This window comes from Lagopus leucura, unplaced genomic scaffold (genome assembly GCF_019238085.1).
Source record: "Lagopus leucura isolate 7727_CA_CO unplaced genomic scaffold, USGS_WTPT01 Super-Scaffold_100024, whole genome shotgun sequence".
NCBI classification, from domain to species: domain Eukaryota; kingdom Metazoa; phylum Chordata; class Aves; order Galliformes; family Phasianidae; genus Lagopus; species Lagopus leucura.
In genome coordinates this window covers 7,219,078-7,237,502 of record NW_024962276.1, presented here as the reverse complement: position 1 = coordinate 7,237,502, position 18,425 = coordinate 7,219,078, and the positions used below count along the sequence as shown (strand labels likewise).

The 18,425-nt window shown below is 42.0% G+C and overlaps 1 protein-coding gene across 7 annotated transcripts in view; it reads right to left on the bottom strand.

Moving 5' to 3' along the window:
• Positions 1-700: 700 nt before the first annotated feature.
• The window catches only part of VMP1 (vacuole membrane protein 1), a 56,584-nt gene continuing 38,859 nt past the window's right edge, over positions 701-18,425 (bottom strand). For all 7 annotated transcript variants that reach the window (XM_042879746.1, XM_042879743.1, XM_042879749.1 and 4 more), the window contains 4 exons: positions 15,329-15,445; positions 12,903-12,964; positions 2,733-2,835; positions 701-1,505 (listed from right to left, as the gene is read on the bottom strand). In XM_042879746.1, the coding sequence (XP_042735680.1) occupies positions 1,362-1,505; positions 2,733-2,835; positions 12,903-12,964; positions 15,329-15,445 (426 nt within the window). In that variant the 3' untranslated portion in view covers positions 701-1,361. The remainder of the gene's footprint in view (positions 1,506-2,732; positions 2,836-12,902; positions 12,965-15,328; positions 15,446-18,425) is intronic.

The following is an 18,425-nucleotide window of genomic DNA, read 5'->3' as shown; positions in this document are numbered from 1 at the left end:
AACGCAGGCATGAATATACAACCCAAACAAGAGCAAAATCAAGCCTGCCTCGTGCTTGTGTGCCACCTGTTGATAATGCTAACTGAAAGTCAAATTAATTCCTAATCCCCCCTAGGCTAAAAATCAAAAACAGCAGTTCTAAAATCACAGGAGTAGTAATACATACACAGCAGCAGTGGTGTGGCTGTCTATTTTCAAAAGAGGGAAGAGATCTGTTCTAATATGGATTACATTCACATACATTAAAATCAGAACACTGACTTAAAGCACTATTTTATAAGCGTCTGAATTTTCAAGCCCAAGTGTGAAGTTCTCTATGGCTCCACATACAATTGCTGGGTTTGACACCAATTCTCTGTGTTAATCTGGAATCTTTATACTTCCCCCTTCTCTTCTCCTTCACAGCTCATGATGTTGTGATCAGTGGCAAACATCAACCAAGAATTCATGCTAACAATCATAGCTAAACTCGCCTATTTTAAGCAGTGAGCCACACTTCACCCAGTGATACACCTTCTACTTTGTTCTGATAAGAAGTTCTTAAGAAAAAGGGGAAAAAGAATCAAGGGTGGTTTCAGCACCATTTGTGCAGGAAGGATGAGTAAAGCATGCAACCCATGGGCTTAAGGCTTAATAAGGACGAAACTCAGCATACAAAAGGGGAAGGGAAAAGAAACAGCTTAAAAAGACTGACACGAAATTCTGGAATGATCAAAGATGACTTTATAAAGTTTTATCTTAACTTCATTCTAAATATACAGAATAAAAAAATGTCAGCTTCAGCATTTTGACATCAATCATCTCTGCTAACATCGTGACGATTAAAGGGCGGCTTTTCCAACCAAGAGCACGTGCAATGCAATGGGACACCGGAGAATTCAAATGGAATAACCTTACCACGAGGGACATGCAACAGTTTTTATCCAATTTGTATTCATTTATATACATCTTGATGGTCTTGAAAGTTAAGGTAAAAAAGCAAAAGAGCCGCCCTTCAAAATAAAGGTTACCCTTAGGTCAGTCTGAAATGAAATCAGGAAATACTAAACCATTGGTTTTGGAAGTAAATTCGGATGGACAACATCTGTGTTAAGCACAATTTAACATCACCTTGTCCATGCCATATGATACAGCTCAGACGTATAAAGCCTTCATACCTTACCTTAACACCAATAAGTTTGTCAGTGAAACGTCTGTTCTAATAGCCAGATTATTTTCAAAATAAAATAAAAACCTGCCTTAGTTCAAAGTTGATGTTAAAAAGTTTTCCCCCATTTTGAATAATGCTGAATTTTAAACGTATGGAAAGAAGCGTCACTTTTTGTGTCTGCTAAAGCCCATTCCCAGTCCTTTTTCCAAGCTCATTTGGTTTTCTCTTCGGAGTACATCTTCTGTTGCAGCCTTTTGGCATAGCTTTGGGCCATGGAGTTGATTATGGATAAGATAAAATAACAAACCATGACAATCACCAATTTTTCAAACATCCACGACAGCCAGTTTTCACCCTGAAGAAGACAAAGACAAAACAGAACAAGGAGGAAAACAGAGATTAGTGGACAGCACAAAGGCAGTTCTCTCCATTTTATAAGTGAAAGGGAAAAACCCGAACATCTCTTTAGAATTCATCTATCAAATTGAAAACAGGAACCAAGCTATCTGTACAGCTGAGTTTGGTCCCTGGAAAGACAAGGCACTGGGGACTGCCACCCACACTGCAGGGCAGACAACGAACCCTTGCTTTCTCACCCTGTGCTGATGAAGTGATGCATTATTCCCAGCGTTGGCTGGTCTCTGCTAACAGTTCAGAGAGTTTGGAATTAACAAATTAACCCCCGACTGCCAGTTGTCTTGTTCATTGCAAACAAAACAATAAGGCCACTGGTTAACAATGTTTTTTCCTAAACTGTGCATCTTCCCATCAATTTCAGGTTCTTCTTCGTCTCAATGTTCACACGATGACATCCGCGGTCCCACTCCGTTTCCCTACTGCTCCTCACTGCTGTTTTTTGTCAAAGGAGGGCAGCACTGCACTGCACAACAGTCACATCAATGCAAGTGAGAGGTATCTCAACATCTACTTATCCCAGACTGATTCTCCCTAATTGAACCTCTTTCTATTAAGAAATGGGTCAGAAAATATTTATAAGAGCTCTAATTACTACTGATCAGTTAATTAGATTAACGGGCTTGGGTGAGTGGAGCTCGTGTTGAAGTTACAAACTTGCTCCATCGCCACTAAAAATTTTTGGTTTTTTACACTGCTTTGTATGAAAGGATTCTTCTGCCCCTTTGTCCCAACACCAAACACTGCATCTTTCTTCTCCCTTTTGGACACTGACCCCCAGAGGTTCTGTTTCTCTCACTGGCCATTAAGTGACAGAACCCACTGCCCTCCCAAGCACTGGTGCTGACACAGTTTACCATCACTCCTTGTGTAAGCATAACTTCTTTCTGCTTCTATTTCTCCTTCAAAATAGACATGCTAACAGAGAGGCAAGATGAGCCATCGGCCTTATTTTATTGTTTCCTATGTTATTTAGGAGGTTTGCAGCCAGTCGCATACAAATCTTTTATTACTGTTAATTCCCAGGTTGCTTTTTAAATTAATATTCAGCTAATTCCTGAGCCACTGCAAAACCCTTCACAAAGAATAAAGAGTTAAACCTGCAAAGCTGACCCAGGGAGAAGGCAGATAGAGGAAAAGTTCATGGGGGAGGCAGAGAGGCTCTTACCTGCGGCACACCGGCGTCGTGTTTGTGGTGGAGTTTTATCCTCTGAGCTTCCAAATATTCTTGAAATGGCTTCTGAAGAGAAGGACCTATACTTGGAATAGCACTGATGCAATATTTTTTCCCAGGGAACAAGACAAAATAGAGGAGAAAAAAAAAAAAACAGAAAAAAACCCATACATATTAAAAAAAAAAACAAACAACAAAACTTACCACCTTGACCCAAATAGAACAAAGTTCCAACTGAGCTACAGCTCAGAAGTGCTTTGCTGCTTGGGAAAGCAGATAAGCACAAAATAAAGTGTATTTTATCTTTAATCTGATACTTCTGGAAGGGACATGTTTCCCCAGAGCTTCAAAGTGTTTAAAAAGAAAAATATTTCAGAGCGAATCAGTGATAATACACTGTTGGTAACACAGAAAGAAGCAGTGAGCGAAGTTTCCTTAAAGCCTGGGAGAGGGCAGCCAGGGCTGTGCGCTGATGTGGTGCTGAGAATGAAATGAATGACTTCTCAGAAGTCCCACATTTATCACCAGCAGTTCCTGTAAGAACTGGTTTGAACCGATTAATAAGGAAATGACTTGTGCTTGTGTCATCCCTCAGTTAAAAAAGAAACTGCTCGCCCTATGACTTGCCCCTATCTCCTCAAAGGAGACGGCCCCTTTCTCAAACTAAGTCCTTATTAGGACAATCTGTGCGTCATCCTTATCCAGAAAGAATGCATTAGCAAATTCTGCAGGCTCCTCCCATCGGTCAGTGATTAACAAAGGAACAAAGAGAGAACTATGAACCCTGTTCTGAATCATTTCATGCTTTATGGCAGATGACTCGCACAAAAACTGCAATACGTTACTGAACACCTTGTTCCTACATTCACGTTATAAAGGTTGACAAGAGGTTTTCGGAGCTGCGAACGCCCTCCCAAAGCACAAAGGTGCTAATGCTGCACAGAGCGGCCACCGACTTCCATCCTGCTAACACACAGCCCATCCACATCCAGCACTGATCATTTCCCTGTAGATCTGAACACCACTCTATGAAGAAAGAGGACTGGGGAGCTAAAGAAACTGTCGTCACACTTTAAAAAAAAAAAGCTTAAGCGTTACACAGCAGAAATTACCATCAGCAGCAACTGGTGTAGTGGAGCCAGGCACAACCTGAGCCATGTGTGGACACCAACACTGCTAATAGCAGCTAAGGTGGGAGATTTCCTACTGCTGCCAAACATCAGCTTATTCTTTTTTTTAATTATTAAAGAAATCAATATGGTCTTCTACATTACAAAAGTCACCTACGATTCAGTGCTACGGTTCTGAGTCTTTACACCACCACTTCAGGGAGAAGTCAGTAACATCTGCTTCACTGAGCCACACGCAGACAGGGCTAAAAACCATCATCTCCTCTCTGAATTACACGCTGGGGGGATCCAGACCCCTGCAGTCATTTCCCCCAGCCTCCCATGTTGACACAGTGTTTGCTTTTCCACATTAAATCCCAATCCCTAAGTAAGAGCTTTCTAATCTTTAAAAATTATGAATAAGCACAAAGTGAAGCAACAAAACAACTCGCTCTCCCCACTCTATTCCCTCCACTTGCCAACAGGACAAATTGTTTTTTAAACACATTTATCTGAAGAAGATTCTGTCCTCCATGATTCACCGTACGCCGATACCAAAGGGTGAGTAAACGTTGTGCCCGGCCTGGTACATTTTCAGCCAAAAAAAAAAAAAAAAAGGATTGAAACTAAAGCACATCGAGGACACATCCTGCATTAGAGCATGTCGACATCTACAAACGGTTCCCAGCTTTTCGGAACCCACCCTTCAGAATCTGACTGTGTCTGTGGTGCAATGTTCTTGGAATGAGTCGCTGATCGCTACGAGTCACCGCTGGAAAGAGCAGTTATGCTTCAGGTTTCTTTCCTTTCGCAAATGGAAGCCCAGGAAAGATCCTGAAAGGTAATACTTTGTTTCTAAAATTTTGCATGAATATGAAAAGAAGAGTATGAGAGCTGTGAGAGATGAATGAGTAACAGAAGTTATTCAAATTCTCCATTATTTTGTTTTTGGAAGCTGAACCAAGTCGGTGCCAAATTAGTGTTAGACAACAGAACTAAATCATAAAACTAAGTTAGATGGCTCGGAGGGATTCTGTGCATTGCCACTATTTCAATTTTTTACCCACTAAAAGTACTCAGCATTTTCTCTTTTGTGGGCATGAATAACAGTGAAGGGTGTGACATTGGTTCTATCAGAGTTATTTCGAAGAACTGTAAAATCCTGAACATAAGGACCTTTGTTTCTTTGCACATTCAATCAGCTTTAATACTACCAAAAAAAAAAAAAGAAAAAAAAAAAAAGGCAAAAAACCCCCCACATAGATTTAAAAGAACAAATACAATGAAGCAGAATGGCACTAGAAAACCAACTTTCACTGCCGCCCCAGTACTAGAAATAAGATTTGAACTCCCATTCTAGTGACTTAGTTTTGGTTATTTGCACTCTTTCAATAAAATTCTGTGACTTACTGATTCATCATCTAAAATTCAAAGGGCAGCAATTGCTTTAACATGAATTTACTTATTTCTTTTTAGAAAAGACCCCTCGTTTTCATTTTAAATACTAAGAAATGAGAGGTGCCCCTCACAAAGACAGCGAAGCTCAACTCCCATCAAAGAGGGAGGGAGGGGACTTTGGTACAGTTTTCGGTATTAGACTGAAGGCAGATGCAGGCACAAATGCCAAAGGAACAGAATCGCATTAGAATTCTGCACCACTTAGCAAAGACCTTAAGGTACATCTTCAAAAGCTGCCGAATGGTCAGAAGGCCCATGGAACCACAGGCACTGACACATCTGACTGGAAGGAAGATGCTGCGAGATAACCCTGCCTGCAATACCACCTACAAGGAATTCCTTGCATTTCCCTGTGAGAACGGAGCTTGTCTTTCAAATAAAGAATAGAAGAGGACAAGAAAATAAAAGAACCGAAATGCACAGCAGAATCAATCCTTACTCTGCAGTCTCTATATGCCAAAAATAAGAAAACACTGACAAAAAAAGAAGTAACCAATCCCTGTCCCTCCTTAAGAGCTAAAAATGTAGTGCATGTGAACTGCTGGAGGACTACAAAGATAAAGTCACTCCCTAGAAATCGTTTGCTGAGCAACAACCTGATTTCCCCAGCTGCTCTCCACCGTTTGTTAAATTCGTGGTTAATTAGTCCTAAAACTTCCATTCCAGTAACAGCAAAGCTCTGCTTATTACAGCCCACTCTGCAGTGTATTCATCTGCTTTTAAATGTAAAAGAACGACCATCGATATTTGAACCTCAAGGGCACATCAGTAGGTGTGGAGGGTGGGAAAGGTTTTCAGGGAACTTATTTTTGTTACAGAGCCTTTTGAACTACAGGTGGGAGCTTTGCAAATGCAGATGGCATAAGCACCAAACCAAGAGGATAAAACATTCTCCCTATGCCAGCTTAACCCTAACCATTACCTTCTTCAGGACTTCAGTCAACTCTGTATTACTAATATTAAGAATACTTTCTAATCATTTAATCACAATATTTGCACTTCTGAAAGACATATTTTCCTCCTGAAGTGATTTTAAAGAGTGTGGGTTACTCTCGAGTTGCTGATTTCACAGCCCATACCTCCAGAGTTCAGGCACACACGGACCATTCTGAGCTGTGCTTAATGCTGCAGGACAGTTCTGTGCTGTGCTGTGATTTTTAATCCCGTGCTAACATTTCACAAATAACCACGGGTCTACAACTCAGGATACAGAACTCCCATCTTCTATTAATCTCTACTCGTGTGCACCTCTGTGCTTTTCCAGAAGAGAAATGTTAGAATTAGCAACATTGCCACTGCGGACTCACACTTAAGAACATTAATATGGTGAGTTTTGTTCTTAACATTAGTGAAATTTCTCATTTGTAAGGGAGCACAAATGGTTAAGCAGCTGATTAAGCAGTTCTTAAACTCCATTTACTGTGATGGAAATTAAAAATGTAAATAATGACTTCAGCGGCATTCAGTTCTGAAATCCTTACTCTATTCAGCAGCAACTGGAATCGGTCCCTCTATAGCTGGAAGGGAAATCAGAGAGATAAAAACTGAAGCCGTGGCAAACAAAGCGTTGAGTTCCCAGGATGAAACCCCAAAGCCCTGCTTGGAAAGGTGATGCAGCACTGAGTCACAACCCCATTTGGTGGATCGTCTCTCAGATCCACAGCTTCATTTGGAAAACCCCTTTAACTCAAGGCAGAGACGGATGTTCCCAGACCCTCTGGCTGCCAGGAGTGCACCGTCCTTGTCTGAGCCCAGAGACACAATATGGTGACACATTTTGCTCAGATTCAGCTATCTGGGCTCATCCCACTATGGAACAACATCCTTTTAGGAAATGCCAGCGCTACAACTCAAAATGAAGACAACAGAAAACCCAGCTAACAGGGAAATTTCATTGTGTGCTCGATCAGCATGAGGTGCACGCACTGGTATCTCATCCTGCTGTTGGAGCAGCGTGGTTCTGGGGCCAGAGATACCTCCTGCTACAAAGACGTGGCACTGGAGAATGCAGTGAGCTGAAGGAGCGGTATGCTGGGACACAGCAGCCCCCTCCAGTACTCCCAACCTTCTTCAAAAGATGCACTGACCTTAAATCAGGCACTCTTCTGACAGCTGGGCCAGAGGACTGGCCAGAGGCCTTCACCTGCTGAGCAATTACACAAAACTTCCTGAACCCAACACACCCAGCACCCATTCCTCCCACACTGAGTGTCTCTGTTGGATTTGCACTTGACCTTCCCCTGTAGGAACACAATAAAATCCACCTCAAAAAGCAGTGAGGCACTCTGTAGGAGGCAGCACATATGGTTACTTCTGCCATTCTTCCCCACAAAGAAACCACAAATTTTGCTCAAATATGGCATCAACTTCTTTAAAAATTGTATAAATGCTTGAAAAATAGATAGCAGTGGAAATATTTATGTGGCAGTGGACAATCACCAAAGCTGGTGGATTTGCATACTGTGTTCACTCTCCAAACAGTGCACCTTTCTTCCTGCAAGTTATCTGAGCCTTCAATGGTTAATGTTCTTCCAGACAGTGATCTAAACAGGCTTAACGGTTAGTATTTTAATGAGCTGTCATTTCCTGTGCTGATAAAGATTCTCACAGTATTTAAACCATCAATTTCCCTGAGGCTCCACCAATACCCGGACACTGCCGAGTGACTCAGAGCGGACCTCAGACTCTGGGCCTGACTCAGCCCTGATAGATTGCACTGCAGCAGATCTGGACGGGCTCCCAAGGTGCTCCAAGAGAGCGTTCACACACAGCAAAACCTGGGCTTGAAAATCACAGAGGGAGGAACGGCAGCTCCAGCTCCTTGCTGCCACTTTGGCTTCAGAACACTGGATGAAACTTACATGCCATCTGCATCCAGTGTTCTGAAATGGTGGAAATACATCTCCTTTATGGTCAGGACCGAGAGAAACATTGTAGGGGTTAAAGGGCTGCCTGGCACATTCACTTGGTTTTCGGAAATGATGAAAGAAAACAACTCACTTGCAGATTACTAAGCTGAAATGGTTACACATTCGGCATCATTTCTACCTGGCGCTACGCTCCAGTACCCGTGCTGACCAAGGCTGTCTGCAAAGCACTTCTTGGGACGTTCTGTTACGTTAAAATTAATGCTTTCAAAAATAGGAATTGCAACATCTTCGAACGGCTCGTTCCTAACTCTGCTCAATGTTGCTCTTTGTAAGACAGCTTCTGGTTGTACCTTAAAGAGATAGCGCTATTTCTGTACACACTTTATAAAAAACCTTGCTTGTTCAGAGCTAAATCCTACAAGCCTTCTGCAAATAAACTTTTTACAGTTCTGCTGTGATCCACTGGAAGGCTTTCAACACCAAAGCCGCTCAAATTTCCCTGACATCCGCGTCCCTTTCAAGATGCTAAAGCCTATTTTTGTGCAGAGCTGATCTATTGTACACAGGGTGTATTACAGGGCATGGTCCCACAGGTTTCTGATACACCCGTGGGAGGAAAGCCATTGCTTTATTGTCCCGAAGAACATCAGGTGTGTGGCAATATGCTCCCAGGAGCATTCATCTAGGGAGTTTTTGAGATCACTGCTCAGTTATCTGTGTTCTCGGCCACTTCAAGGTATTTTCATTGATTCCCACTACACGGGGTTTCACTTAAATGCTGATTGGAAACTGTAATTCAAAATACCCTGTGACAAAAACAGGATATAGTCACCGGATATGGAATTTATGGCATATGCAAAACAAAGGCCCACAGGGCCGGAAGGCACGGCTGGCAGATCTGCCGTGGGGAGCTCACCTGGCCAGGCTGTGCTCTCAAAGGGAAGGGGAATCGTATGGCACAGTGTGAATCACCAAAAGGACCTCTCCACCTCAGGAGAGCTGATCCCTGGCACAGCCCTTTTCCCATCGCTGTAGCTCCTTGCCTTGCTTATATTCTAAAGAATTTATCTAATCTATGCTGTATGCAATTTTTGACAAAAACAACAACATAGTGACCTTTAACCAAAGCTTCCAATTACATCAGTCACCATAATTCCACATGTACTTTTTTCACAGAAGGAACACCGTGCTCCCTACAAGAATCAACTGAGATCCAGTTGTGAAGCAAAGAATTATGGCACAATAAATAGCAGCAAAGTAGTTTGTAAAGGCAGTGGTTCAACGACCTATTACCAAAATGTTTTTCCTTCAAGACATGCCATCATTCACACTGGCCTGCACCACTGGAGAGCATTAAAATTCGTTCCCCAAAAACACCAGATTAAGAAGCCCTTCAGATACTGCTATTTTTGGGCAGCTTTTCAGATGTGAGTTTGTTGAAATGGATTTCACAGCGTTCACATGGCTCACACGTCTCACCCATGGAACATGGCACTAAAATTCAATTTCTAAAATCTATGCAAGTATGCAATTCTTATTTTTTTTTACATGCATTTTAGTGGCTTCTATCAAATTTCACATCAGTGTGATGCCTCAGTTCATCAGTTCATCAACTATATCGGTTTGACCATCAGCAAAGGATCTGCTACAGACAGCAGCAATTCCTGCTGCACGGAGAGCTCAACCACTGCACCACACAAACCCGAAGCAGCAGTGACACCTCCCCTCACCCTCTGTGGGTTCACCCCAAGGAAGCTGTGCCCGAAGGATGAGGTTTGTCCCGCAGAGATGGAGCCACACCACTGCTGGTGACGTTCAGCTGCCGCGGGGGTGAAGGCCACGGGGAGCCTGGTGCTATATAAAACACATTGTTGAGTTTTTGAGATTTCTTTTGAAGCTGTGGAGTTACCAGCTCGTTTTCACAAAATATGAACCAACCACGCTGAACTTAAAAGAGAGTAGCATTTTTCTTAATATTTACCCAGAATTGATGGCAGACGGCTGTGGGGATGGTATGTGTGGTGTGTGCTTCGAGTGCTATTTCTTTAGTAGTTTTCTGGGAATTCTTAATCCACATTTGAAACTACCACTTCAAAGGAACTATGACGGTGCTTAGAAGCAATATGCTCAGTGTGACTGCACAAACAATCCTGCAGCTGTAGGTAACGAAAAAATTAAAAGGAAAGCTTCAAGAGCCCCAAGAAAACCCACAACACACATGATGATTAAACACTAAATGAGCTAGGTCTGGGCTAAAAGCAGGATCCAAGTATTCTAAGTGGATGATCAATAAGCTGACTTCATCTTTCAGTGACAAGAATGCAAGAGAAAAACCTTACAGACCATCCTTCACCACCAAGAGCCTATGAAGGCAATACAACAAAAAAAAAAAAGCCTTATTCTTCCAGCATTTTAAACAGCAGTAATACAACTTCCTCAACTGGTAGAACAGGTTGATAATTAGCAGCCCCATGTGAGCTACCCGTGTCTTTGTAATCCTCTCCAGCTCTGATTGCAAAGCTTCTGCTGCCTTCACTCCTTGAATCCTTCCCATCCCCTTCTGTCTAGCTACCATGGCTACTGCATGGTGCTGTTGCCACCAACCAACCCTTCTCATCCCTTCTTTACATTGAATAAGACCCATGTTTTCAAAACAATTTTCAAAAAGCTTCTCAGTTCCGTGCCCTTTTCTTCATATATTTAATCAACGTAAGGCACATTTTATGATCTTTTAGTAATAGACAAAACTGCCCTAAATTATACCCGAAATTATATTTAAGAATGCTGGTTACAGCAGGCTTGGCCTGCAGGAGCAGCAGCACTGACAGAAGCAGACAAGCACTGAACTACAGGGACGGTCTGCAGGTGAATCGTTTTGCTTACTGCCTGAGTCAACAAGAGCTGTATCGTTATTGAGAAACTCTCTGGTTCAAAAAAATCAAATGAGACTTCATCTCACATCTCAACTTCATCTTCTGTCCAGTTTCTACTTATTCCACATACTGAGATTCATTATTTTAGAGTACTGAGCTTAGACATTTTCTATTGTGCAAAAGCAATACCTCAGACAAAAAAAAGCAAGTCTTAAGTCACACTGCTGGATTGAATTTGATTAAAATAAAGTTACTGACCATTACACAGATCTGTATTTTAATGGATCTATACTTTAACTTAATAATAAGGGGTTTAATGAAAACTATTGTTTAATATGTTTCCTACTCCACTCTAGGAAGGAATCGATGAGGTAATGCTAGCAGACAGATTGAGAAAAGTCAAGGGTACCGGGACATTCCAAAAATCTTACTGTCTCTCGAAGACATTTTTTAACTCTGACATCAACCACCTAATAAAACCCAAATCCAGCAGAGGTCTTGTGAATGCATTCTATGTAATTGGATGTAAAATTATCTCCAAGACAGATGAAGTAGGAAAAAACTACCAGTTTTGGCTCGAAGATTTGCAGGAGAGAAAACCTTTGGAAACATACCTCGATTTGTAGCAGCGTTACTATTAAGTTATCTGCTGGAATACATATTAAGAGAAGCTAACTAATGATTGCTAAAAGTCACCATGTTTCCCTTGTGTGTTTTTCTTAAATGCTGAAAGCCACAAATTAATTCTGAAGGCTGTTACAAACCAGACACCCCATCAGAAGATGAGGAAGCAATAAAGCTGGGATTTGTTTCATTAGTAAGCTGCCCTACCATGTTTCTTTCGACACTCCTTTTCCTTTGTACAGCGTTTCTACTTCAAGGTTACATACTTTAAGAGCAATTATTTCCAGACACCCCTCTCATGAAAATGTTCCTGAGCAGTGTGGCTCTTTTTTTTTGTTTGTTTGGTTGTTTAAACGTGAGCAGAGCAATTAAAGTCCGGGTGCAAAGAATCAATCAATTTGTTCCACATGAAAAGTGAAAGCCTCTGGAAAAGGAAGCACAGCTAGGAATTTATTTTATGCTTGGGATATCCATAAAATAGAAACTTAAAAAAAAACACCATCACCAAAAACAAAAGTTTTCTATAAATGTTCATTGCATTCAAAGTTTTAAACCTCCATCCCTGATACTGCAGAAATCAAGCAGTGTAATGAAAATGGTCACAGCTTTCAACCTGAGCACAACAACTGCTCCTTTGAAGAATTAAGCCCAATTTTTAAAATGAGATCCTTCTAATTTGAGCCCCACTGAATGCATTTAAGATGAATGAGCTGCACGTTTGTTTGCATTCAAGAAGTTTGAGAAACTTCTCCACGGTTAAATAGGCATTGCTGAGATCTCAGCTGCTGGATTACCAGACTGGAAATGTCGTTTCATGAGAGATTCAATATATTTTATAGATATAATGCAGCTTAAATTTCAGAAGGTGTTTGTTATTATTATTGGAACACTGCATAAATCCCAACAACTCTGTCACTGCTTTGTTATGGGATCACACACAGCACTGAGGAAAGCCATCAAGAACAGCATTTGCTGCTCAAAGTAGCAATCCATAACTGGGATAGCGGTATCGTGTTGCTGGGTGGAAGCTCAATGGAGGTATTACATACCCAGGCCATCTGACCTTCAACGCTTTTACACTTGAAGTACTTGAAACCTCTGAGGTGAAGAATGAGGTGACAAACAAGACCGAACCCAGAAGCACAGCACCATTTTCAGTGCATCTGATTTGACTCCTCCAGTGCTTTTCCATCTACTGAGCGAAGGCATGACTGCTAAAGAGTTACTCACCCAATGAGGGACACCATCTGCTCCACTATATGTTTGCTGAATGTTATAATAACGAAAAGTTTCTGTAGGAAGGAAAACATCAGTTAGAGAAATGTTTGATTGAAGGGCAAGCAAAGAATGGAACAAGACAACTTTTGCTCCTTTCTGATCAAACAGCTTCTCCAGCACTCAGGCACAGCTTTCCCCTCACTTGTCTGCTTTTCAATACACTTTTCAAAAACAGAGAAGAGAGGAGAACTATTTGCTTTATTACTCTATTTCCTCATGGATGTCGTTTCTTGCAATGTTTTTGTAGCCTGTGTTACCAGCCATACGCATCCTCCCCAAGCTTACATTCCCAGAAGCTCAAGGTCACTTTACTCCATCAACAATGTTTTAATGGAAAAACAGTCATCACTGCACAGAAGAGTTCACATCCCCTTACACAAACACATGTACTTGAAGATCACAGAACTGAACATTATACATCTTGCAGTCCCCTTGTCCATGTGATAACCCTACCAAAGAAACACAAAGTGGAGAGTGAAGCGAGAGCCCCCGGCTGCCTACCCACTCAGAACAGTTGGATTAGCACTGCCTGTAAGGCAGCAGATAATTTGAAACAGAATAATTCTGGAACACGTGGCTTAGTTTGCATGAAGTCCAGATATCTGTAATTCTACCTCTCCCTTCTAAAGTGATAATTTTGCTGAAGTAGCTTTTTCTGATTTCTCTTCTGTCGTATCTGACAGCTTGTTTGTTTGCAAAGAGCAAGTGAGACCGAGTGTGGATGCGCGTATTCAGGCACACAGTTCCCACAGCCTCCTTAAATCAATTTCAGCATGATCTAACGAGAAATGCATTCACTAGTGGGGAGATAAGGGCAGTGACCACAACTGTATGAAATGATTTTGTGGCCCAGAGGAGGAGGTCGGTTACAGGCAGCTCCAGGACGGCCACCGTGCTCACTTCCTTCCCGTCCAGAGAAAGGTTTCATCAAAAACCTTTTCTATGACCATTACATTTCCTAAATTCTAAATTGCAGCAAGATCGCTGCAAAAATCAGGGCTATTGCACAAGAGTATGTCTGAAATCAAACATCGCAGAGAATTCTAATAGCAAAACTATTACAAAATAGGATGATTTTCCAACACTGCAAGAGACAGAATTTTTTTTAACCCTACATTTGATCTGTGTAGAGAACCATGAACTACACAGCAAACATTCTCCTACCTAACTGAAGCAAATGAAAGAAGTATTTTCCAAATGCCATTTCAGTTTTCAATTTGCCAGAACAAATTCTAACAGCCCATGTGTTTAAAAGGAGAGGAATTCAGGGAACACAAAAATAAGTATGGAGAAAAAGCAGTTCTGTCACAGTAAGTGAAAGAATGCTCCCATCTTTTTGTTATCTTCTGTTGAAAAAGTGTGCAAAGCAAAATAAGCATTTACAAAAAGATGGAAGAGAGGGTGGAGGAATAAAGCCTCTGTTTAGGGCAAAAGGAAGAGATTTTTAAGCAGCCTCATATGGGTGCTAGATGAGGCATCTACTGACAGTTTCCGTTATTTTAAAGAAGTGACAGCAAAGACTTCCAAGGAACAAAGCTACAGGCACAGACCTATGGATATGCTTTAAAAAAGCCCAAGCTGAAATCTCAGGCTCTAATCATTACAAATGGAGTGCTGTAGTTCATGATGCTGCCACAAGTGAACCATCATTGGAGAATCGATACTTCATCTTTCATTGGACAAAATGGTGGTGCATCTTAAAAGCAAGACTCAACACTTCTGAAAGCAGATTGCTTTCAGAAGGGATTCTGATTGCCAAATTCAGAACATCCAGTAAGACTCTGAATTCGCAAGAAAAAAAATCAAAAAGGCCCTCTCTGAAATCAGGCCCTTTCAAAAGAATAGACTGAGAACACCAACAATTGCTAACCACGCCTGGAAACGATGGACAGCACTCTCAGAGATACACCCAGAGTGCTTTCTGCAGGGGGCAGGGAATGAAAGGAGTGGGGTTTTCCCTGTACTCAGATAAAAGGGAGCATTTACAAGTGCCACTTAACTGGTAAAGGCTAGCTTCACTGCCCTCTGACATGAATATTTCTTACCAAAGTTAAGTTCATTGTGAGTACGAACTCCTTTCAGTCTGGTAAAAACCGTAGGTAAATAACTTGGCTAACCACCAATTTCCTGAGCGGTGTGGGCAGTGAGCTCATTAGTTTGTAGCTATAAATTATTCAGTTGCCTAAGTTTCGAGTGTAAGAAGCCTAGCAGATCCTTTATTGTAAATCCTCTGCACCAAATTAATTTCCATTACTTCAGGTCAGGAAAGGAGACTCCACAGTTCATTACGAAGTAACACAGTGTAACAGTCAAAAAAAAAAGAAGAGTAAGAAAAGTCTTCAGCCCAGAGGCTGGAGGGAGGAGTAGCATGTACTTGCCTGGATGTGCATTTTAATTACTGCTTTCCCAATCAGAGTGGCCCCGAAGAAGGTCCAGAAGGGAACCAGAAAGTGTCCACATGTTATCCCGGCCAGGTCAAACAGAGGGTTGGGAATCTATGAAGTACAAAGGAGAAAAGAGCATGCATTGAAGTGTTTTACTTAAAGAACAGGAACAGGAAAAATGAACTTTTTCCCCTTATTCGACTCGATCCAAAACTCTTGTGTCTTAGTACTTACAAAAATAAGAGCGTTACAACCCATAACATAAGCCTGAGGGATTCAGCTAGACACGTTGCAGACAATTCCACCCTGAAGGTCCCTCCTTACCCCTTGATTTTAAAGAAGCCTAAAAAAAGTATTCCCTGTGAAATGCACAGAAACCACAGCAAAGCCATTCTGAGTGATTTATCAAATTCCCCCCGACAAGCACATCGCTCCTGGAAGCCAGCGGTCAAACCATCTCCAGTGATTTCCATCTGAGAAAGTGCATTAAAAAGTGGCATTTAGAGTCATATGCATCCAGTTTAAAAGCACTGATTAGATTTTTATTAAGCATATGCATTTAATTTAAAATTAGAATCTTTTTTTTATTGTTAAGCCCTTGGCTTGACATTTGGTATGGTGATACCGTCTGTGCAATATTTCTGAACTTAAACCAAAAAGAATCCAAACTGCAACCTCTCACACTCGGTCAGAGTAACACAGGGGGATGCTTAATTCACAGTAGCGCTGTTGCTGCGCTAACAAATACAGAGTGTAGATATTTAAGATCATAAAAAGTAGAGAATGGTAATCTGAAATCTGTGACAAAGCTCTGGGGGTTATACTTAGCTGTCACAGACAGGCAATTCAAATTTATGAGCACCCACACCACCACCTGCATAGGAAGAAATCCGAAACGATCTTTAAATATGCCTCACTTAACTCAAATCCTCTTCACCTCTGACGTCTGTCTCGGGCACAGGAGGATGGTAAATGAGTTACCCACACCACAGCCTGCTCTAGGGCTCAGTTATTTCCTTGGCTGTTTGCCTTGGGTTTCCCCCACCTCAATAAATTCACAGTGCGTTTTAATTACTGTGTTGCTATCAGCACAGAGAGAGCAGCATGCTTTGGGTACAGGTACCTGTGATACCACCAACACATTAAACGTGTCACAGTAAAAAGATGACTCAGCTGTTGGGTTGCATGTTGGGTTGTGTGAGCTGGCCAGTGAGGGGCTCTCTCCATTTGCTTTTTTTTTTTAAACACACATGTGCAGTACTGAGAAGTGCCAAAAACGCCCACAGAGACAGGAGGGCACGCTCACAAATTCCCACCAACCACACTAAGAATCTCTTCCTTGCTCCATTCCTTTCCCAGAGCTGCCTTTACATAGCAATTAGGCCTAAGACAATAATATGGTTTTCCTATTGCCACTGCACGTTACACTCAGTTGACTTCACTGCATACATTTGCAGTTTTAAACTCTATTTGATTGTGCTTTTATGTAGCATTTAGAAGCCATTACAGCTTGGAATCCCTATGCTTTTTTTAATGCCTCCTCCCACACATCACCTCTCTGCTTGCTGCTGCTCTGCATTTATTCTGCAACCAACATTTACAAGTCCTCAAGTGCACTGTGGTAGATCCACAATTTCCCATCCCTCCCCCAGCCCAGGGCAGCCTGCATACAAGCAGAAGGAAGCTGGAGCTTGGGGCACATGGAGGAAGAGTGCACCACGTAGGGAAGAAGTTAGGCAAACGTTCATCACTAAGCAGGAACTATGGAGAGCTTACACATCACCTCTCCCATCCAGCAATCCCTTCCTCACGTTCCCTATTTGTCCACATTCCACCTCGCCCAGCTCCCCCAGGAACTCATCCTGCTGACCACAAGCTGCTCTCGTTACACAAGACAGACAGACGAGGCGATGGCTCACAAGATGGGGACTGAGAGTGGTGAGTCAGAGCGCAGGAGCAGCTTCACAGAAAGGCTTAAGGAACAGCTTGTAACCTACATCTCCACTCTAAACATTAAGGCAGTTCAAAAGATTAGTAAACACAAGTTGTGTGCCAGCTGCTGTAATCAGCTTAATTCTTTCCAGCTAACACAGGTTACTTACGTTTGAACAAATAGCTAACATTGTCATCTCTACAATTTAGGAAACTAAGAGATGCTAGACAAGTGTGGAATTAATACCTCATCAGCTGAGCAGCTGGCTAATGGCTGTGGTTATTCCAGAAGAATGGGATCATAGGGGACCTAACAATTCCCCTCTTTGCAGTAATCACATTTCTGTGCGTTTGTATGTGGGATTGGAGAGTAAGGCACATCATTCCCACTCATTCTCTTCGAGCTTCCAGAGAGATTTAAACCTCAGACAGTAACTCAAAAGAACAGTATTAGCTACTTCAAGCGCCAAAATAGCATCAGTGGAAATGCTTATACCACGTCTGTCTTAAAGAAATGGATGAGCAACTCAGATAGCCATGGCTGAAACTGCCTGCTGCATTCTGCTCCTCCCGGCTCCTAATAACTCACTGACACCTCCTGAGCAGATTTATGAGAACTGCTATGGATGGATATCCCTGTCAGGGTTTGTACAGGTCACTTTCAGTTGATGTCTATCTTTGAATCTGGAAATGTCAAGCCACACGACACAAGCATCTGAAGAAACAGCAGAAACTGTAAGTGTAGGTACAGCAATTCCAGCAGAAACTGCAGGTAACAATTCCAGAAGGAACTACAGGTAACAATATGGCTCTTGCTGTAACTTGCCAGCTAATAATCTGGGCTGGGGCACATGATCTGATCTGCCAGATACCCACCAACAGAGCAGGGAGCTGCAGCATGCATTTGACACTCAGTCAATTTTGGGAACCTTAGCTCAGTTCCATCTAAGCCTGCTGCGAGAAGCTGCTTGCACCCTGAGTGAACTAACTCTTCTTAGCAGCTTTCTCTCTGCATGCAAAACTACAGAATAAACTGTTCTATTAAAAAAGCCACCCAGGAACTGAGGAGATCTCTGTGGCACAGTACTCTTCTGATGGATTAAAAAGGAAACGGTGCTATTCCAAGAGCACTATTTTGCCAGGAGAACTAGTGTCACGA